This window comes from Periplaneta americana, chromosome 3, assembly GCF_040183065.1.
Source record: "Periplaneta americana isolate PAMFEO1 chromosome 3, P.americana_PAMFEO1_priV1, whole genome shotgun sequence".
In the NCBI taxonomy this organism is placed as follows: Eukaryota; Metazoa; Arthropoda; class Insecta; order Blattodea; family Blattidae; genus Periplaneta; species Periplaneta americana.
The window spans coordinates 7,824,285-7,849,306 of record NC_091119.1 but is presented as its reverse complement, the minus strand read 5'-3'; the positions used below and the strand labels follow the sequence as shown (position 1 = coordinate 7,849,306).

At 34.5% G+C, this 25,022-nt stretch overlaps 1 protein-coding gene across 5 annotated transcripts in view; it reads left to right on the top strand.

Annotated features, from left to right (window-relative positions):
* The window catches only part of Fa2h (Fatty acid 2-hydroxylase), a 139,802-nt gene that overhangs the window by 98,231 nt on the left and 16,549 nt on the right, over positions 1–25,022 (top strand). For all 5 annotated transcript variants that reach the window (XM_069819962.1, XM_069819964.1, XM_069819961.1 and 2 more), the window contains one exon: positions 14,761–15,013. In XM_069819962.1, the coding sequence (XP_069676063.1) occupies positions 14,771–15,013 (243 nt within the window). In that variant the 5' untranslated portion in view covers positions 14,761–14,770. The remainder of the gene's footprint in view (positions 1–14,760; positions 15,014–25,022) is intronic.

Genomic DNA, 25,022 nt, shown 5'->3' with positions numbered 1-25,022 from the left:
ACGACAATAGTACAAGTATTGCACGTGTTATTGTAACCTTATCTATTAACCACCCTTTTTCCTCAATACACGCTCGTATTCCAATGAGTCACCGACTTATAGAATTCTATACTATTTTAAGGAGCAAATTCAATTTAAGAACAATTAAAACATTGCAACACACAGCCACTTAATGCAGTTTATGTGATAAAGTCTATTTAAGTAACTTCAGATGTGTACTTATATAAAAATCAGATTTAAATAAGAAACAGATATTACTGAATTTGTAAAAAAAATAGTACATTATGCAACGAGCCTATAATGGTAATAATTAAGACGCGAGTATGTTTGTTTATGAAACGAGCGCAAGCGAGTTTCATAATTTTCATACGAGCGTCTTAATTACCATTATAGGCAAGTTTCATACGACTTTTTATGCTCGACCATATTTCTAACTTCAAATTATTCAGAAGTATTCATGTTATGGTTATGTAAGTGAGGAGTGGAACTGACCTGAATTGTGAGATGTGCGCAGACGCGAAAGTATTGATTTTTTTCCGAAACACGAATGGCATTGACCTTGATATAATCTAGAGAATAACATGAACATTAGGCTTGACATAACCTGGAAATTGATTTAGAATTGAAAAACGAGATGACAAATTGAATTTATTTGAATATTATTTACAACTAACGCTAATTATTATAGTAACAGAACATAACCTCCTGCGACAGTATTGGATTTCCAGCCTCCGTGACTTTTCACTAATTGTCTTTCGATTGCATATCCGAGAATAATCGATACTTGCGGTTTTATAATGGTACAATCAGTACAAATGTGATTTCTCATTGATTGAATAACTGAATTATAATGAATAGGTGTACTTTAATGAGGTGCATTAAGAGCTACTACCAGGTGTATAATTACTACATTTCGGCATGGTCGAGCATAAAAATACTTTTACCATTCCTCGCACTCTGTATTAGATAACCGGGAACAGATGCATTATAGGACCCACCCCGAGTATTCCATAGTATCGATTATATATTGTATATTTTCGATTATTATATCAAGTATGCCATCTTAACAAAACTAAATGCATAGTACTATAAACATGTATAATTTAATAAAACCAACAACAATGATATTAAGCTCATATTAGTCACCTTTGTTATACAATATATTAAATTTTATTCAAAATAGAGTTAAAGAAACAAACCAAACTAAACTTTAAACACAGTAACATTAAATTTTCAAACAATACAACATTGGTATTAATACAACGATAAAATTAAGTTCATATTAGTCATCTTTATAATACATTAGAAAATACTAATTCTACTCCATTTATACTGCATTTTTGGTCCAGAGGAAATACTAGTCTTTTACAAAAACACATTTTTACTATTATTTTTCCTGGACCAAAAAATTAAAAACAAAATTGGTGTAAAATTAACATTTTACCATGGACCTCACTGGAGATGTTCCGTTTCATCTTCTCCGTTATCCGAGTGATTTCACAAAGTGCTACGATATGGCGTTCCTATGTCTATCATTTAATACCTTGTAATTTCCAATGACATCTCCACAGGAGTTCATCTCGTTTACTTTTAAATTTCTTCAGTCTCGTCCCAGGATTGCATGTTTCGCAAAACATTTCACTCCTAAGTAAACCACATTCGCATAAAAAACCATAAACATAGCCTACATGTCTTTATTCATGGATAAAGCTACTAAAAAGTTTACAACTTATTTATAATTCCATAATTTCCATTTCGAGGCCTACATTTTAAATCAAGAGGGATATTTTTTTTTTATATTTAACTGTAGCATTTGAAATTGCCGTCATGATTATAATCAAACTAATTTACAACAATATTGATTGGTTTGCAACATGATGAAAACAATATATATCGATCATTTAATTGATCGAAACGCTACTTCCTTTGACCTTTTTTTTGTGGCTTTGCGTATTTTTATATTAGGGTGGGTCCTATAATGCATCTGTTCCGATAACCGTGAATAGATGACATAGTCATCACCAGCAGTACAACAGCCCATTAGAGCCTCGACTTCCCTTAGAATCCTCTTCCAGGCTTCTCTGTCTCTGGCAACCAGCTATCAATCTTTGATGCTTAAGGCCCATTCACAATGAAAATTAAACATAACCGTAACATAAACACAGAAGTTTGCGCCCAGGCTACAAAATGGGATCATTCACAATGATTCACATAAACACTGACATTATCATTACCGTTAGACGTTAACATGAAAGTTTGCAACTCCAAACTTTCATGCTTATGCTTACGTGATTTGCAAACAGAACACAATCGTGGAGCGCTGAAGTATACGACAGAATATGAGGAAATGGCGTCGTTGTTATGTTTCCATGGTTACCAAGTATGTTTGCTGTTATGTTTATGTACTTATATAGTTGGTACTTGGTAAAGCTCAAAATTATACCTTATACGCCATCTCCTTTATCATGTATTGAGTCATATATTTTCCTTATATCTTAGTTTCAAATGAACTCAGTCTTGACATATCGTACTTAGATAGTGTCCGTGTTTAGGTGATGTAGTGTCAATGCTATTTATATCTCGGCCATGACACAATGAAAAATACAATATGTGCCATCACATGGCTACTCATATCTTATCACTAAATCAGTAGGTGTAAGGCGTGAAAAAGGAAGGCCGGTACAACTTAGGACATTGCTGCAATACATGTATTAATGACGTAAAATGACTTCGCAACTTTTAAAAAATAGTCTGTAATACTGGTGTTAGACTACAGTCACTAATCGCGATTATCGACCTAATCGCGATCGGGCCAGAACTAGATAATTGCGCTGAGGCACGGCCCAGTGGGCGAAAGTAACATTTTAGTAATCTTTGGTTTCGAATCACTTTGATTTATATTATTTAGGAAGTCGTGATAGCTTCTGCTGTGGAATTTTGTTACCCCTTCCATTGTATTATATGAAATAGAAACGAAAATGAATGGCTAGAAAATGAATTTGGTTACTATTAGACGTAGTGGAGAAATTTAATGCAGATGTGAGAAAAGTAAAAAGAAATATATTAACAAATGACAGACAAATTATTCATATTTCATATATATAGAGAGCAACAGAAGGCTGCTGAAAGATGTTTCGTTTCAATAAATAATGGATTACAAACTCGAACTGGTTTCTTTTCCAGATTATCAATTTCAGTCTCCATTACGACGCTATCGTTGAGGTTAAGGTTGATTTTAAAAATATGTTTTATTACAAAATAATATAAATTTTTGGCATCATGATATAAAGTTTATAGGTTACAAAATCTCTTTTCAAAATAATATAAATAATAATGATATAAATTGTATCAGTTTACATTGTAAAGCATATCACAATTTTAACAAATAAATTCCCATATCAAGCTGCAAGAAACAACAAAAAGGGGGGGGGGGGAAACAATGAAACATCAAAAGAAAGTTTGAACTTTAGGTGTTGTCCAGGAGGGAAACAAACATATACGTATGTACATAGAGAAAATTGTTTCCTCTATGGTAATTCAGCTGTTGCCAGACGGGACCTAGTATAACCAGCGAATAGGAATTATAAAGAATGGACACTGAGCGAATTTTCCTGTGTTTTGTTTCTCTGTGCGCCAGCGTTTAGTTCTACTTTCAAGCGCTAGAGGTTAGTGTAATCGAGCATAGGCTAAGATAATAATTGAGAATAGAGTTGAGACACAGAATTCAAACATCGCCTACCTTATTGCATAATCCAGTAACGCTTTGCTTCAAATAAATTCAAGTTAACAGATTTTCCTTATTTCTCGGTGACGAACTAGTTGTAATAATAATTGTTTATATTTCAGATATAATAAATTATATTATAAAATAATATAATACATTATAAAATTAAGTATCGAATTCGTTTAATATTTGTATATAATATAATATAGGTATATGGTTTTACTTCTCGTAAGAGTTTTGTTTTTCCATTTTCAGCGCCATCAAATCATTACATATTTTAATTGTTGTTGGGGTCAACGTCTCAACTCTCATTATAAAGGAACTCTACAGTCTAGACATTACAGTTAATGACGGATTTATTATTTTATGAATCCAATTTATTTTATTTGAGTACATAATATATCTAGATGTATTAATTATATATGTTATGTTTCCGCTGTATCGACTGCTAGCTGGTTTGATGTCAGCGCCAACTCTAGGGACAAAGCAGAATCTCACGCTCTAGCTGGCTTGAAGGTCATTGAAATCAGTCCGGCTACATCAAAGGTACCGACGCGGAGTGTCCATTCTTTATAATCCCTATTCGCTGGTGTGGCCTAGTGTGTCACCACATTTTCGGTAATCACGATCGGACCTGATCGCGATAAGTGCTAATCGCGATTAGTACTGTAGTCTGTCACCAGTATTACATTCACAGTCATAATGCACATTTCCCACTTTCGTGTAGTATTAGCAAGTTACAAAATTAAGTATTTTCACATACGATACTTAATCATGCGTGCAGCGCATAAAAATGTGTGAAAAAGAACATAAAAGATGAGGTATGAGAGGATAATGTGTACATAAGAAAGTGTGTCTAAGTGAGAGAGAGAGAGGGGAAGTTTCATTTTGTTAAGTTTATTTATAAATGCTTTAAACCCGAATCACGCAAGTGAAGTGGGTAGGCATAGGGAACAGATGCATTATAGTGGCCATCTATCACACATTATACGCAAGAAAAAAAAAAGTCAGCGGAAGTAATGGTTCGATTAGCGTTTTTAGTATTCGATATTCGATAAGCATTAAATGTTACCGAATTAAAAAGTTAAATAAAAAGAATTTAAATAGTTTGTTACTAGATGTATTTTAGTCAGTTTGTATTATATTTTAGGTCCAGGGAAAATAAATTTCACTATTACTGCCGTTATTTCCATTTTGAAGTACAAGTCAACAATATAAAACTGACTTATTTTAGAAGTTGGCAACATAGTTTATAGACTGCCTCCGTGGTATGTTGGTCAGCGTGCTGGTTTACAGATCTGGAGGTCCCGGGCTTCTCTCTCGGTGAATTTTTCTTGGGTGTAGAGTCTGGAAATTTGTATGAATGTGAGTATGCCGGGTTAATATTAATTAACTAATCATCAAGAATATAAAATACATCAGGACTGTCGCTGGGCAGTAACCTGAACACACGTTTCAGCGTCACATTGTTGACAAATAACTCCATCTGTTAGCACAACCATAAAGCATCTGATAGATGCTACAGAGTTACCAACAACGGGAAAAAAAAACATAGTTTATATCGATTGTAACAACAATACATATCGATAGTAGCATTCATACCATTCAACCAATAAGGAGATTGGCCCCTATAATGCATCTGTTCGGGCATTAGACACACACACACATATATGGCCATATCGCATGTTTAGTATCTATGAGAATACCAGTAGGCCGTTTTTACTATTGTTCACTTGACTTCCTGTTCCTATTGCGTGTTGTAGATAGTTTGTGTTCATGTAACTGATTTAAACTTTGATTATTGTTTATGGTATTGTTGACTTCGACTTCCTCTTTCTATTGTGTTTTGTAGCCTAGATCATATATGTAACAGATAACTCCTCGCTACGTTAAAATCGGCAGCACTTTGAAGAGAACAACCGCCAGGATCGCCACCTGTCCGCCGTAAACGAACACGAGATGGCAGCACAGTCGCTAATGCAATTCAAATGGGTATTATGACGTGACTCCTTATGTAACAACTAGATGGCAGCGTAGTAAACCTGACAAAAGTTGTTAACCTCAAAGCCTATAACCCCGACATATCTGTTACATATATGATCTAGGGTTGTAGATATCTTATGTTCATGTAACTGATTTAAATTTTGATTACGGTTTATGGTATTGGTCACCGAAGAATGATTAATCATGTTAGGTAAATTCCAATCCAGTATTTGCCTTTTGTGACTGAGGGAAACCATGAAAAAACCCCAGTCTGATTGGTCGACCACGGGGTTTGAACTCGGGACCTCCCGAATGTGAGTCTCAAACGTTACCGCCTGAATCAACTACCTCGGAGAGTTTTATATTGATATTGGTTTGGAAAGTTTTTATATTTATTTTATCTTCAGTGATTCAAAGTTGAAATAATGGAGGCCCCACTTTTCGTTCATATTATACAGTACTTTATAATTTTACTAATAGTATCGTGGTTAACACGCCTATTTTGTATTCGGGGTTCGATCTTAAGGGACGTCTGGCTTGGGGCTTGGGTTTCTCGTGGTTTTCCAAGTCTCTCCAGACAGATTCCGGGAAAGTACCAATTAGAAAGGATCACGGCCTACTTCCTACCCATTTCCATTACCCTCCAACTCCTATGCAAGCTCCTTCAGTTTGAGCATATCTTTTGAATCACCCTGTAACGAAACTGGGTATAGTACACACGAATGAAGATCTTAACGATACAGATTAAAACAAAAGACAAGATAGAAAACCGAACTATAAAACAAGTTATGTTGCACTTAATATTGCATTATACATTTGCACAACAGTTATTAGTAGACTTCGTTGAATTGCCACACGCAGCATGCAATCAGGTTGCCGATGTACGGTAGTATAGAGGAGGTGAGCGACCGCCCGGTCTCGTAGTATAAGCAGTTCGTGTTAAGAGTTGTGACCGGTCCAAATAATAGAGCAGCTACAGCTAATGTATACCTATGTAAGCACTTGTTTTTGCATTACTGTGGTTGGAATAGTCAAAGCTTAACATTTGTTCAGTGCAGACAAGAATTCAATCAAACATACTACAATGAGAGTGTTGCTGTTCCAAACAACTGTCCCTGGAATATCCTTACCCCCGCAGCCAGTCTTGACCCATTGGGGAACGTGGTTGGATGCTGTTAATTATTATGCAGAATATTACGGCAAAATAATGGAGGTAACTGATGCATTGGATAGCACAGACAGTTCCGCTGTTGCAGCTGTAAAATCATTGCCTTCTGAACAGCTATTGAAAGATATTCTGTTCATTGATTCTAATTTTAAAATCGTGTCCAAAAGCATCACCCTGTTAGAATCGTCTAAACTACAACTCTCAGAAGCCCTTAATATAGTGGATAAAGTATCACAAATAGTTATCCAAAATAACAATTCACTAATTTCAGAAAAAGTGAAATGTAAGTTGAAAAACATTATTGCTAAAAATTCTGGCTATTCACAACTTCATATTATAAATTATGTACTATCAGGTCACGACAAGACGTCTGAAGTTGGTGTACTAAAAAGTAGTGACTTTTCGTTCTTCGAATATGCACCTACTACATCGTGTGATGTTGAACGTACATTTTCCCAATATAAAAACTGTTTGAGTGACCATCGGAGGAGGTTCAGTTTGCAGTCGCTCAAAATGTACGTAACTCTTCACTGTAATGTACATATTCAAGGATGATTTAAGTATATTGCAATAAATTTTAAGATTTAATATATCTCACTATAAAATAATTGTGCATTTACATGTTTTGACATTTCCTACTACAATGGTCATTCATTATATTTCTTGAATGCAGGATACAGGTTTTATTGTAACCGCAGTATACTGCTCAGTGTTTACATCAGAGGCATACTCCATCCGTTGCACGCCCCCTTCTCATACAGTCTATACCGCGTGCGTAGTAAACCTTACGATTCTCGTGGCAATTCCACGAAGTCTAGTTATTAGCCTTTACTCAAATTCAGCGTTTTCCAACTATCAATTGTTGTCCTCTAAAGAAACAACTTTCCAGAAGGCATTTCACTACACACGATTAAGTTTGTCAAGTGATAGGCCTAAGCTGATTATTAATGAGTATGTTCACATAATTCTTCAGTACTAACACTGATAAACTGGTCATTTGTTGCGACAAGTACATTATGCTGAGAGATAAATTCATATCCACTGCTGTCTTGGTGTAAAATTGTTGTTTCCATGTTGAATCTTTCGTACACTACTTTTAACACTTGAATACAGGGTGTATCTAAATTGGTGTCAAATATTTCGGGGACGTGTTCCTAACACCAAAACATTACAAAAAGTTCATATGGTCTCAAAATAATTTATTTCAGAGTTACAAGACAAAATTTAATGTTACAAAAATTGCTCGGAGTGGCTTCCTCCTGCTTCGATGTGTCCCCTAAACCTGCGTTACATGCTCTGGCATACTATGTTGAAAATTCCTGGAGTGTTTCGTATTTCGTGAAATCCAGTTTGGATACGCTCTCTGAATATCAACATTAAGTATAGGGGTCGGATAAACCAGGGACTTTAAATGTCCCCGGACGAAGAAATCCATTGGATTCAAATCAGGCGATCGAGGAGGCCATGCAATGAATCCCCTTCGACCAATACATCTTTGGGGACATCGATCATTAAAAAAATTACGAACTATCAGACTGAAATGAGCTGGAGCAGCATCGTGTTAAAACACATTCGTTGAATGACGTCCAGAAGCACATCTTCAATTAAATGATGCAAATCATTTCGTTCTGTTCACTCACAGAATAAATTTTCTTCTGATTTCTTTGCTCTACAAAATACAAACAAACAAAAAACCACCAAACAATCAGCGGCCAATGAAGGGACAAATCCTTTAATAACTCCCTAACGAATGGTTTTCAGACCCATGTTCTAATTAACTTTTTAAATTGTTTTGATGTTAGGAACACGTCCCCGAAATATTTGACACCAATTTAGATACACCCTGTATAAATAATTGATTAAATGCCGATCTTACTCGTGTTAATTGTGTAAGCATGTGCGGCTTACCGCTGTTTCGGTGCTTCTTCACACCATCCTCAGAGCCTACTAGATCTCGGCGTCATCTCGAACTTCACTGCCTGTTGTGTGGATGCGTTCGATTGTTGAAAAGTGTTGAAATGTGGTGTCAAATAGTGTGTGTATGTTCTGAAATTGATATGTTTTGAACCCAAAAACCAAAAACTCAACACACTAGAACAATATGAAATATACAGACACACTAAAACACACCCTGATCAAATTCTCAACACACAGATCAATTTCAGTACACACACACTATTTGACACCACATTTCAACACTTTTCAACAATCGAACGCACTCACACAACGGGCAGCGAAGTTCGAGATGACGCCGAGATCTAGCAGGCTCTGAGGATGGTGTGAAGAAGCACCGAAACAGCTGTAAGCGGCACATGCTTACACAATTAACACGAGTAAGATCGTCATTTAATCAGTTATTTGTTATTTCCTATTACACTAGGCCTAAAAAATGTCACTTGACTCTTATAAAAACCCTAGTACATGTACGCATTCAGATTCTCGCTGGATTACCTATATTTTTATATTCTACGACTTCTAAAACGCGTTTTCATTACAGTCCCCTGAAATGGCAAGATATTGTTTTATCTTATCTCTTCTGTCAATAGATAGATGCCTTTGAAATGCCACACAGCAACAGTTTTAGCCTTTCCACTTGCTTCATTTCGAATACAATAGATTATACAATGCATTTTGATTAAAATAAATTTAATATAATTATCACGGGAAGATAAACTATTGCTGTTATAGAGTATTTGTTACACATATTTTAACATTATTTTGCAACGACAAAGGAATATTATTCTCAACGAATCTATCAGAAAACTTAATTCGTATAATATATACGATGGAATAAACAGAATACCACAGAAAAAGAGTACAGAGAAAATCATGACTGAGATACACTATTAATGCTGAAAAAATCTCAGTACTGGGTATAACTGACTGAAAAAATACATATGTAGAACAATTTGGAATGTTACTTGTTCAAAGGCAAGAAACTTCATGACACGTAATGTAAATAATAATAATAATAATAATAATAATAATAATAATAATAATAATAATAATAATAATAATAATAAATTCCCTTTACACACTACTAAGGCTCATGCGGGCATAGAGGTAGTGTATCATGCTTTTATGAGGCTCATTCACAATGAAAATTAAACATAACGTAAGTTTTAACTTAAGAATATAAACGTTACGGTAAAATCAAGATAATTCACGATGGGAACATAAATATAACAGCAAACATACTTGGTAACCATGGAAACATAACAACGACGCCATTTCCTCATATTTTGTCGTATACTTCAGCGCTCCATGATTGTGTTCTGTTTGCAAATCACGTAAGCATAAGCATGAACGTTTGGAGTTTGCAAACTTTCATGTTAACGTCTTACGGTAATGTTTATGTCAATGCTTATGTGAATCATTGTGAGTGATCCCATTTGGTAGCCTGGGCGCAAACTTCTGTGTTTATGTTACGGTTATGTTTAATTGTTATTGTGAATGGGATAGTGTTTTCGGTACCGGTCTCCAACCATCTTTTACTCATGGCAAAGACATAGTATTCAATTTGACATGAAACTGAGTGGATCCCGGGCCACTCTGGAAGTTTCGCAAACGAGAAAAAACACGTCATCACCAAGAATTGAACACAGGTCCTCCAGTCCTTAGCCAGTCTGTCAACTTTGCTATTCGACAGAATAATAATAATAATAATAATAATAATAATAATAATAATAATAATAATAATAATAATAATAATAATAATAATTCAGACGTTTGAGATTGGCAGGACATGTAGCTCATTTGGGTGAATCCAAAAATGCATATAGGATATTAGTTGGAAGGCCTAAGGGGGATAAAGACCTTTGGGGAGGCCGGAACGTAGATGGGAGGATAATATTAAAATGGATTTGAGGGAAGTAGGATATGATGCTAAGGACTGGATTAATCTTGCTTAGGATAGGGACTGATGGTGGGCTTATGTGGGTTCTTTAAAAGCCATTTGTAAGTAAATAATAATAATAATAATAATAATAATAATAATAATAATAATAATAATAATAAAATTGGTGAAATTATAATTACAGCAAACCCAAAAAAACAAATTACGAAAGTAGTTGTCGTCAGTATTTGCAATATAGTTCGAAATTTTATTAATTTTCCTACTTTAGAAGCAGAACAAGTCAAAAGATTTTATCATGAAGTGAAAAAGAAAAATATAAATAGCATGCACGCGCATAAATAAAATAAGAACGAATGTGGTATTAATTCTCTTTTTAGCACCTGAATTATAAAGCGTATAAAAAGGTTATTTAACAAATTAATTATTTATAAATATAATAACATTACAATCATATTATCAGGCAGTACAACTCACTTGACGACGATATATGTCAGAGGAAGAACAATTGTTTGTATGCATGAAGGGGGAAAGGTAATGGCCACCCTACCCCATTATCTCCTGGCTCAGTTGCCTCATAAGTGGTGCCTTGTTGGTATCACTTGTGAGGTTCAGACCTGTCTTTGGACAGTTGACTAAACAACAAGCATATTCTTTACGTTAGATTGAATCAAAACAGTAGTATCTCGTAAATAAAAAACAATAGTTTTATTTTATTTTCCCTGGCAGAGTTAAGGCCATCAGGCCTTCTCTTCCACTCAACCAGAATAAAGGACATACAGGATAATACATATACAAAATATTAACCTAATAGAAAAGATTGAGCGGAGTGAAACCGCATTAAAATGTGGTAATATATTCTGCATACCTTTGCATATCGCTTCTCAGGAATTATTACGTCACAGTGTAATGTAAAAAAGAAATATTTATGGCAGAAACTGACTTTACTGTCCATAACGTCCATCCCCAGAGATTTAGTGAGCTGTAAGTGAGGTAGTAAAAGAAATAATGCAAAGAAAATTACACTTACTACATCACTGCACATTACGCGATAGAGAATTGATTTTGGATAATACAGGGCTATTCAAAAAGAAGGAGCAGATTTCAAATATTTATTTCTTCCTAACTACAAAAGATAGAAAAACAATTCCAACGTTTCTGGACAGACGAAAGTTTAAATTTTGAACAGTCCGGGTAGAAGTTTCAATCACGGCCGCATTGGCGCTCTTGATTGTCTGTAGTAAAATGGCGACACAACAGGAAAAAGCATTTTGTGTGCTGCAATTAGAAAAATTAGAGCCCATTATTGAAGTTCAACGTGCTTTTCGCCGTCAGTTTAACAAACAACCGCCTCGTCATAAGCAGATTTAGCAATGATATCGAAAGACCTCACTCCTTGTGATTTTTATCTATGGGGTTACGTAAAAGACCGTGTTTTTATCCCCCCTATGCCTGACATTGGCCTTAATACTGCAATCAACAGCGCCAATGCGGCCGTGATTGGATCTTCTACCCGGACTGTTCAAAATTTAAACTTTCGTTTGTCCAGGAACGTTTGAATTGTGTTTCTATCTTTTGTAGTTTGGAAGAAATAAATATTTGAAATCTGCTCCTTCTTTTTGAATAGCCCTGTATTATGTCGTCAGATAAATTGTGCACATTTCATTGAAACTTTTTTTTTAATTATGGTTTATTTAACGACGCTCGCAACTGCAGAGATTATATCAGCGTCGCCGCGGAACTTTGTCCCGCAGGAGTTCCTTTACATGTCAGTAAATCTACTGACATGAGCCTGTCCCATTTAAACACACTTAAATGCCATCGACCTGGGCCGAGATCGAACCCGCAACCTCGAACACAGAGGGCCAGCGCGATACCGACTACGCTACCGAGACCGACGAATTTTGAAGAAAATCTCTCAAAAATAACTATTTTATTTTTTGACATAAAAATACTACACACCTCCCTTTATTATCTGGAACATTGCCGACCACTTTTCAGACAATCACAGATTTTAACAATCATAAATTTATATATATATATGATCTAGTACTTTACACTCGACAAAATATCGACAATTACTCATTAGTGGCCAATATACATGATCATGAAATTAGAAATAGTGAACAAATTAATATTCCATATTGTAGGTTACACAAGAGCAACACAAACTTTTTAATTATGGGGATGAAATTATATAATAAGCTGTCCAGTGAATATTATAAATTACCAATCAATAGCTTCAAAACTAGATTTTACAATTGGTTATTAAATAACCCTTTTTATTCTGTTGCTGAGTTTTTCAACACAAATTTGTATGAAATTGTATTTTAATAAATAAGTTTAATTGCAATTTAGTTAGTTTTCTTTAATCTAAAAGTTTCAAATTATTTCATGTTTTCATTGTATTTTTTAAATTTTACTGTGTCTTTTATTAGTGTTTTTAAAAATATATTTATATGTTTTTCAATGTATCTGACGAAGCCTAAAACTGTATGTCTAATGGCCAAATCAATTGAATTGAATTAAAAAAGTAGCACCACTGGTGCGGTACCGACATTTTTAAAGTCCATACGCCAATTTTAAAAGTTCCGTGGTGCTTTCAATTCCAGCTGGACACGCTCAGTTTTGCACTATACTCAGCAATTCGGATTTATTTGTTTCAATATACCGCGCTCGATTGTTATGTGTTCCCATAGGTTCACTAGTGAACCAGAAGGATTTTAATAGTACATAGTAATGTATTCAAATCTTTCATTGTTGTTTTCTCACACTTTCATTCCTATAAAATGCTCCTTGCGAAGCAGATTTTGTGATAGTTCAAACTTGATATTTAAGTTCACAGATGTGTAGTGAATAAAAACAGCTCTGGATTTTAGGGTGAATACAATCTCAACATAATATATTTGTCTCAGTTTCTCAATATTTTTTTATTTAAAAAATTATACAACATTAAAAAAATTCTAGAGTCTTATTTAATGAATCTACATCCAAAATATTTACAACTCCTCCTGAATCACCCTGTATAGTATAGGATGTCGAAATAAAAAAATGTCACATTTCACACTACTATCCTCCAAAATATTTACTACTCCTCCTGAATCACCCTGTATAGTATAGGATGCCGAAATAAACAATTGTCAAATTGTACACTACTATCCTCCAAAATATTTACTACTCCACCTGAATCACCCTGTATAGTATAGGCTGCCGAAATAAAAAATGTCAAATTTTACATTACTATCCTCCAAAATATTTACTACTCCTGAATCACCCTGTATAGTATAGGATGCCGAAATAAAAAAAGTCAAATTTTACACTACTATCCTCCAAAATATTTACTATTCCTCCTGAATCACCCTGTATAGTACAGGATGCCGAAATAAAAAATTGTCAAATTGTACACTATCATCCTCCAAAATATTTACTACTCCTCCTGAATCACCCTGTATAGTATAGGATGCCGAAATAAAAAATGTCAAATTTTACACTACTATCCTCCAAAATATTTACTATTCCTCCTGAATCACCCTGTATAGTACAGGATGCCGAAATAAAAAATGCCAAATTGTTTCTGATAAAACACACTACATAGTCTGCCAAATAAACGTACATTAGGAAGACGTGTTAAGAATCAATATTTCGGTATCACAGGTGCTAAAGACGTCCAATTCCGTGAAAATCTCGAACATCGCAATAAAATTTATTGTACAATACACTTTGTCGCTTAAATTACATTCCCGAAAATATTCGGCTTTAAGACACAGAACTTGATAACAATGAGGTCTTCTTGATTAGAGGTTTTGTTTTTCACTTGGGCAGAAATTAGTGCAAGGACGCGTGAATTTATTTTATTTATCGGAAACCATAACAATGTTGTGCATTCCGTAAGAGTTCCATGTTAACATTCAACTGAACAAAGAAAAAAAGAATGCTAAAATTAATTTATTCTTTTCAGTATGTCACAGAATAATAAAATAATTTCAACACAATTATTAACACAAAAAATAATAAAATTATACACTTTTTCAGATCACGCAACATGACGTCAGACACAATAACAGCTGTGAGAAATGGGGAGTTCATTGTGAAACACGAAGGGGACAAATATGACATCTCCAGGTTCCTGCAGTTTCATCCAGGTGGGAAGAACTCCGTTTCACCTTACAAAGGACTTTCCATCACCGAACCATTCCACAAGACACACCATTCTCCTGCTGCTATGTATCTTATGAAGGAATATAGATTACCTGGTTCAACAGCTGATAACAGCGAAGACTTGGAGGTAATTAGAACGCAGAAATGAGCTAAGTTATGGTAGGCTATGCAATGAAATTTAGAAGTGTAACTAGTAAATATTGAGTTACTTTCATCTAAATTATGTTCAGAGCTTTTTCTTAGGGCCTAAATACGTTGAAAATATTCTATGTAAATGATAAAGGAGAACAAAGATAACAGAAAGCAATAACTAGATGACATAATTATATAAGATGAGAGTATGAAATGACATCAAAAAGATTCTTGAGTAAAGATCAAAAGTAAAAACAAACATGAAACAACTGAAAAAAAAGATAACATTTCAGACATTTCAGAAGCAAATATATGAAGAAAATATGAATGTGACAAAGGTGACATACTTTCGGTTATACTTTCTTACCATATTGGTATGTTTTAAACATCACACAGCAATTCAGTTATTTTATTTTATTGAGATTGATATTATCATTTATAATGAATTGGTGCATAAGTTGGTAGCGTAAATAAATACATGGTTGCTATGGCAACATGGACAGCAGATAAATGAAAGTATAGAAAAATGTTATGAACTTATGCACCAATCCAATAGTTTATCTTGAACTGTCGTGAAAAAGACATAGGCAAATTAAATCGTTTAATACGCATCCAAATAAAAAGATGAACTTCCATTGTCTGGATTACACATAAAAAGGCACTATCTATAATCCCAAAAACATTTGGTATATATAAATTGTACTGTTAATCTAAATACAGGTTATTAATTTTTGACAAATTCAATAAATTAGCTATAATATATAAAGCAAAATTTTCTAATAATATATACACGAGTATGAAAATCAACATTTAAAAGCGACATGCATATTAAAATATAAACTTACTTTTGGTTCGTTCATGCGCAACAAATGTGTTTAGTACAAAGGGCATTAATCCTATAAAAATGATACTTTCATCAGTGAGGGTAGTACCACAATCTGGTATATACAGTCACGAAGCTTGAGTTGTTGAGGGTACTAGGAACAATAGACTGTGCCGGTACTATTTCGCATTGTCTGTGATGTGGCGATAGTAGCGATTCTAGTGGTTAGCAACTATCTATGAATGCATATTCTCTACGTATTGAGCTTCGTGACTGTATTATAATAGACTGTGGTAGCACTATACGACTTTGCCCGGAGCTATTAGGGTCTGTCAAAATTCGAAACGAAAATTTGAAATAATTCCGCATGTAATTTTATTAGTTCCTTCAAAAACAAGGACGTTTACGGAGATACTGGGCAGCTGACTTCATTTATTTCATCATCTTATGCAAGAAACAAAAATTAAAAATAATATAATCGCTGGAATAAAGTTCGAGTTGATATTAACTAGGCCTACTCATGAATATTTGATTAAACATTGTTACCAGAATAGTTAATGTGAAGCAACTCGAATAAACTGACTCGTAGGTAATGAATATTATCAAAATCAATTCAATAATTAAGAAGAAATGAATGGACAAAAACATATAGGCAGTATACCGTAAACCACTTTTTTATCAGACATTGAAAACTCTTATTTCGGTAAAAAAAATTCTAAATTGAGTTTATTTTGCAGAAACATAAAGCTTTCCTTAATGAAAAATTAAAAAGTAACAATAATGGAGACGCAGACTAAATAATATATTTATTATATGCTTTAATTTTTATGAGAAACAGTGCCAATAGAACAATGCGTAAAAAATCATTTCAAATTATTTATTACACACAGAATTACACGCACAGATTTAGTGTTCATTTACAGACGTGGACAAATCATTAGCAAAATTGGAGATTTTTATTATATATTTTTACAAACTATGATTCTTCAATTTAGACTACAGTTGACATCTTTGCGTATTTCCAAATTATTAGAAAAATCAAAGATTTGTATTGTATATTTTTTACAAAATTTCACTCTTCAATTTAGACTACAATTGATAATTTTGCATATTTACAAATTATTAGCAAAAGTGAAGATTTTTTGTATATTTTTACAAAATTGGACACTTCAATTTGGACTACAGGTGACATTTTGGATATTTCCCAATTATAAGCAAAACTGAAGATTTTTATTATATATTTTTACAAAATTTGACTCTTCACTTTAGACTGCAGTTGACATTTTTGCATATTTACAAATTATTAGTAAAATTGAAGATTTTATTATATATTTTTTTACAAAATTTGACTCTTCAATTTAGAATAGCCTACATTTGACATTTTTGCATATTTATATCTACTGTAATGATAGAAATATGCAAAATTGTCAACTGTAGTCTAAATTGAAAAGTCAAATTTTGTAAATAGAATTATCAAAAAATCGTCAATTTTGTTAATAATTTGTCCACGTCTGTAATATTTAATCTCCGTAAAGATAATTTTTGGTCCTACAGAATTATCTGTTGTGGTTAGAATTGTTTATTAATGGAGAAAAATGTGGATTGAGCCTCGGCGTAGCTCAGTGGTTAGAGCGCTCTGTGTGTAGAACTGAGGACCCAGGTTCGATTCCCGGCGTCGGAGCGAATTTTTCTCCGCTAATAAACAATATTTAATGTGTCATTTCTTAAGGTTATTGGTTTGGTGCGTCTTTGCTGTAGCTCAGTGTCTACAAATTTACTGCAAGTTTAAATTGATTCCCAGCTTCCAAATATGCATTTCTGTATAAACGCTTTTCACATAATTTTCTTCAATGTCAACCATTTCATATCAAATGAGTAACATGCATAACGGTCCACTGCTGTGGAGTAATGGTTAACATGCGTGGCTGTGAAATGAGCAGGTCCCGGTTCAAGACAAGTTATCTGGTTGGCTTTTTTGCGATGTTTACCAATAGGCGATGTATGCAATGGAGAGGAAAGGAACTGGCCAACCTTACCCCATTATCTTCTGCCCTAGTTGCCTCATAAATGGGGCATTTTTATGTAAATTGTGGAGTTCAGACATGTCTTCGGACAGTTAACTAAACAACAATCCTCTCAACCACTTGAAGCAGAACTACTGAGTAGCTTTTGGTATTGGACTTCGGAGTCATTTCGCCTTCATAAAAATTTCAACTTCATCTATCATCTTCAATAGTTTCAGGTCGACCAGGAGATCCGGCAGACGCGGTGTCGTGATTCGGTCTACAGAATGCCATCTGTCTGGGGGAGCTGCACAGGTCCCAGAGAGGCGTAGAGGCCTTCACAGCGGACTACGGCAGACCTGAGAGTGTAGCTCCCTCACACAGATGGCACCATGGTGAATCACGGTATCAACGGTGCCACGATCTTCAGGTCAATATAGGATACAGCACGACGTAGTACGTGAATTGCGAATGGATGCCATCGATTAGAGGAGGCTGCAGTATAACAACAGGGAGACAGAGAGGCGTTTTTGTTCACGTGGATGCTGTAGCTGAATCGATAAAATGGCAGCAAGCAATAAATCACGTACTGACAGCAATGCGGTCTTAAGGATTTCAACAATAAAGAGATTGCACAATAAGCCTTCGGGCCTTGCTCCTAGAGAAAAAGAATATAATGCATAATGAGAAAGTATATGAAATTTACGTTGCACTTTTCATTGTCTCCATAGTACTATATTATGGGATTTATAAATGGACAGGAAGAAATTTATATGCGATTCAATTTGTCTTTCTCTCTATCTGTATCATTATTTGTGCATGTATGGTCAGTACATACAAGACATTATCCACCTTTTATTTCCTCTATGACAGTGTTTCTCAAACTATGGTCCACGGACCACCTGTGGTCCTCGAGGTCTGCCCTTGTGGTCCTTCAAAAAAGGTAGAAGAAAAAATATAATTCAAAAGAACTGCGTATCACACTATAGCTTAAAATCTCAGAGTTTAGAAATGACACATGGCAATCGAATTTCACTTTTTCTCCCAGTACTGACATTTTATGAAATAATTTATTACCCTAACCGTCTACCGACTTCCCACTCTACTCTCAGCAACAAAAGAGGGATTTAAAGCACTATACACGTGGTGTTTCTCGACATCTTTTCCCTGCACATCTGGCGCCGCGCCTGCAACCCAGCCAGGGACCACCCGAATTCATAACAGAGGACCAAAGTACCGAACCTTAATTCAATTTTAAAATATAAGTATACTGGTATTAAAATATGCTACGAAAATGATAAATTTGCTTTCGAAGGGAACAAGAGTAAGGTGGTCCGCGGAACTGTTCTGACTTTAAGAAGTGGTCCCCACTTCAAAAAAGTTTGAGAACCGCTGCTCTAGGAGATTGTTTACATGTATTTTTTGATTTCTGGTTTTTAATATCCCCTACAAAAACGCATTATAAATTTTATTTAATCGATTTTTATCTTGTTTCTGTCAAATTTGATAAGGAATCAGTTTTCACTTAAGGAGAATTATTTTTGTGAAATGTTATTTATGCACTTTTTTTTTTTCGGAGGAGGGCCCTTAGGGCAAGCACCGCAGTTTTTAGTTTATTGTGCAACTTCCTTATATTGGAATTATTTTTTTCTTAGAATCGCTTATTTCCAAGCACGTGATTCACTGCTTGTTGCCACTGTATCGATTCAGCCACAGCATCCAGGTCTGACAGTAGACCATACCTCCGCCTCCCTGCGATGTTCCTCTGCAGCCTTCTCAGATCGATGGCATCTGTTCGCAATTCACGTGCTTGAGTCTGATGCATCCTCAACCAGAGGGGCACGCCGCTGTCTATTCTGTGATCCACCAAGGCGCCATCTATCTGAGAGAGCTACACTTCCCTGTCAAACCGCAGTCCACTTATTCACGACCTTGTGGCTTCTCTGAGGTATGTGTAGCTCCCGCAGACAGATGTCATCTGTAGGCAGATCCCAGAACGACGTCCGCCACATCTTCCTGGCCAACCTGTAACTATCGAAGATGATTAATGAAATGATGTTAATGAAGGCGAAATGAGTCCGAGGTCCAACGCCGAAAGTTACCCAGCAATTCTGCTTCAAGTGGGTGAGGGAAAATCTCGGAAGAAAACCTCAACCAAGTAACTTATCTTTACCGGGATTTGAACCAAGGCCTGCTCGTTTCACGGTCAGGCAAGCTAATTATTATTCCACAGCAGTGGTCTATTTATATATGATATGATATTACGATATGATATATGATATATGATGATATGATATGATATGATATGATATGATATGATATATGATATGATATGATATGATGATATATGATATGATATGATATATGATATGATATGATGATATATGATATGATATGGTATATGATATGATATATGATATGATATGGTATATGATATGATATATGATATGATATGATATGATATGATATATGATGATATATGATATGATATATGATGATATGGTATATATGATATGATATGATATATGATATGATGATATATGATATGATATGATATATGATGATATATGATATGAGATATATGATATATGATATGATATGATATGATATATGATGATATATATGATATGATATATGATATACGATATGATGATATATATGAGATATGATATGATATATGATATGATACGATACGATATTATGATATGATATTATATATATGATGATATGATATATGATATATATGATGATATGATATGATATATGATGATATATATGATATATGATATACGATATGATATGATGATATATATGAGATATGATATGATATATGATATGATATGATGATATATGATATGATACGATACGATATTATATGATATGATATATATGATATGATATGATATATGATATATATGATGATATGATATGATATGATATGATATGATATGATATATATGATGATATGATATGATATATTTCGTCACAGCACTTCTTTACATGTAATGGTGTACCTCACATTTCTGTATCCGGTGCCACCATTAACATATTATTACAGTAACACATTATTTGCAGTACACGTCTACACAAATACTCCCAATTACACTATGTACCTTTTTTTATTACTTGGTCAATCTCCCCTTCAGTATTTCTCCTACATTTCATTTGCTATTCTCTATTTATTCCTCAATCCTAATATATCTAATATTATATACTCCTTTCACACCCCCCTTTTCCTCTAACTACTATTCACTGAAATCTCAATTTCAATTTTTCTCTATAAATTATCATATTGAATTATTTGTCCTATTTGTTCTTTGAACTTGTATTCATTTACTGTTCCAACGTTCAAATGTTAGTACTAATTTTATGCCGTCACTTGTTCACTTCTCTTAACCCTTTTTCACCATTTTCACTCATTCCTATTTGCGCTCACTTTCACTTTCTCACTATTCCGATTACACCTAATCCTTTCTCACTATTCTCACTTCCTATAAATACTTATATTTCATTCTACACATCAGCTTATACACTTCCTCTCTCCCCTATACTTCTCGATCTTTTCCAGTTTCACTTTACTTGCACTTTTTGATCACATCCCCACATTTTTTCAAACCTATCAAATATCTCTGCTATATCCTCAGCTGTCGCAGGTTCTGACCTTTCTTTACTGTTCGTCTCTGCCTTATTTCTATCTGTCTTTCTTTCTATTTATTTCTTCTTCTATTCATCTTTTATTTCCCCCCACCCCCACGCTTTCACTTTCACATCCTAGATTTCCACTTACACTCGCACCCTTAATCTTTTCACTACTTTCTTCCCTATCACTTCCTGACACTTGGTTTCTCTTTTTATCGCCCCTCTCCTTTTTGGTGGACTATTTATACACCTAGTTTCATTTTTATTGTTACAATTTCTCCTGAAATATCCGCACTTCATTTAAAAAGCAATATTGTAAACAATAATTCTTCTTTTTCCCATATAAGAGTTGATACGAGTATTATATTTTCAGCGTTTAGACAAACAGTAACAAATAGCAAAGTAACTAAATAATTAAAAGTTCCCGCCTGTTACATAACTTGATTTTTAATTACAATGTTGTTCATGATGTATTTCCTACAAATATTTATAACTCATGATTTTACATATCCTAATTTGCTTCAATTTATAATTCATTTATACAGAGTGGAAGTGAAAATAACCTGCAGATTTTCAGAGCAAATAGTTCATGTATTATGTAACAAAAAAGTGTAATAACTTATTTTATGCTCGACCATGCAGAAATGTAGTAATTATACACCTGGTAGCAGCCCTTTAATGGACCTCATTAAAGTACACCTATCCATTAAAGTTCAGGTGTTCCACCAATCAGAAAACACCATTGTAGCAATATGAAAGCGCAAGTATCGATTATTCTCGGATATGCAATCGAAAGACAACAATAAATCAATAAATCACCTATATTTGAAATAAAGTCAGTTCTGTTACTATAATAATTAGCGTTAATTGTAAATAATATTCAAATAAATTCAATTTGTCATCTCGTTTTTCAATGTCAAGGTCAATGTCGACATCTGTTCTCGGAAAAAATCAATACTTTCGCATCTGCGCACATCTCACAATTTACGAGGTATTGCACAAGGTCAGTTCCGCTCCTCAGTCAGATAAGAATAACATGAATAATTTCAAGTTAGTAATATGGTCGAGCATAAAAAGTCGTATGAAACTTGACTATAATGGTAGTAATTAAGACTCTCGTATGAAAATTATGAAACTCGCTTGCGCTCGTTTCATAAACATACTCGCGTCTTAATTACTACCATTATAGGCTCGTTGCATAATGTACTAGTGAAATGTTCACAGTTTTCTCAGAAAAATGTTTTTTTTTTTTTTCAATTATTTAATATTCTCTTATTCTGTAACTATTGTGAGTAGGTTCATGATTTTTGCCCATATCGATAGAAAATCTAATAAAGAATCATTTATCCCTCTGGCTTATTTCAGTGGCGTGGACGGTTTTCGTGTAAATTTAATTAAAACAATCATTAATTGCAAGTCACTGGACGATGAGAACAGATTACAACGTTGTATTCAGAGAGCGAGGTGAGAGGTAGCTCTCTTGGGACACAGACCTGAGTTTGTTCACCTCTTACATCTGTATTACGAAAAGAGTGTTTTAGCGGCGCTGTTGCCAGACTGCTGAAACTTCCAACTTAAGGGGGTTCAGAATTGCCTATATCCACAACTGTTAAATTTCACCAAGTTCATGACCCATTTTCTCAGAAACCTTCACATGAAGAAATATGAAACTTTTACCACATATTACAGGAAGCGTATTGATGATTTGGATACTAGTACGTTTAGTAATTATAAAGACTTTAAAAAATTAAACATTTTTTATTATGAAACTTAATTTTGGAAAGAAAAAAGGAGAGAATTACTTTTTTTTTATTTTTAAACTATCCAACATGAAAACATTTCCCTGTGTTAAAAGTAGGAAGTAGTTACGGAGAACATGTGGTAAAAATGTGAGCTTTGTATCTTAGATAGAAGCTGAGATAATGGGTCATATGTAAAAAAAAAGAATGAAATTTTTGGGAAACTTCATTCAAAGTTGACAAGAAACATCAATTCACAGGTGCAACATAAATAAAAAAGGATAAAAAAGATTTTCCAATTTCCAAAACAATAAGTGTCATATTTAATTGGATACTTTAAAGTAGAAAGGTGCAAAGTGCCAAAATCATAGAAAGCGAAATTATTATGCAGAAAAGTGCAATGTGCATAGGAGGATGATGTATTAAAGAGGCTACATCCACTTGTGTTTCTTAAGCGATATATTTAGATGTTACGTTGCCAGCACCATGCAGTTTCAGACGGTAAGCGCCCTGTTGAGCTGCATCATAGAATGCAATGGATCTTCAACAGGTCATGTCTGAGCCCAAACTTACACACAGCGAAATGTCTTACAGATGTCAGCTTTCACGTTATAACTTTGGAGTTTGTGCATGTGATACAATGCAGTCTTATATGTGTATGTGGGATGAAAGCATCGCGAGTAGAGATGCCAATGAGATTGCCTCGTGTGTACTAAAACTGATGAATATGGACATAACAAACAAGAAGAATCTGATAACTGTGCAGCTGAAAACAAAAATCGTGTGATGGTTTTCATGTGTCTCTTTTTAGTTGCCATTGGTTTATTTGAGCACATAGAACAACGTTTCCGTCTCAGCGGCCACAGTTTCTTGCAGTGGCGGTTCCTTGAGGGAGGGAAGAGAGGAACGTCCTCCTCACATTTTCTTCTTTTGAAAGTAAATACCAAATAAAATATGTGCCTTGAAATTCGAGGAAGATTCGATAATTTTTAAGTTCACAGCTATAAGAAAACCTCGGTTGATCGAGTTTTAAACGACGCGCGCTCATATGCTATAGAAAACTGTGAGAAAGATGCGAGATTGTGTGTGTGGAGGAAAGGCACTCCATTCCGCCTCTAATGCAGTTAACACACATAGACAACAGCGCACTAGCGGCCAGAGAAAGAAGCAGAGTTTTAAAGCAAGTATATGAACGGAGAGGGAGGAGATCCTCCTCTGAATCAGTCATGGGCGGGAAATAGAAACCGACTGGTCGTGCAGCAAGCTCGCTACCGCTGCCATCTAACGATGCTGCATTCAACAACGCTATGAAAGACACCATGTAATTTTTTTTAAAATTATAAATCAAAAATATTATTCATTGCACTTTATATAGGCTACTATTCATGGTTTGAAACTTTCGTGGATATTTGAAGTTAAAGTCGGGTTTATGTAAAACAAAGAGGAAGTAGTTCTACGTAGTTGGCCCCTGAAATTCACTTCCATTCATTGTTTACTAGACAGGGCAACAGCCAAGTTGTCAGTTTTGTACAAATATATTTGAAACTGAAAGTAGGTACTCCAAACTACATCATTTTAACATAAAATATTAATCGGCCACCGGCAGCTTTGAATAATAATGATAGTATGACTTTACAAGAACTGACATTCTTCAAAAGGATGTAATACTGAAGTTGTAAAATGTACATGTGGCAACACAGACCACGTGGGAGCAGTGTTCTCGCTTTCCTCAGATTATTTCCCATTCCCATTTCCATTTCCGTAAAACGGTTCTGGTTACGAGTTAGTAGCTAGTCTCTT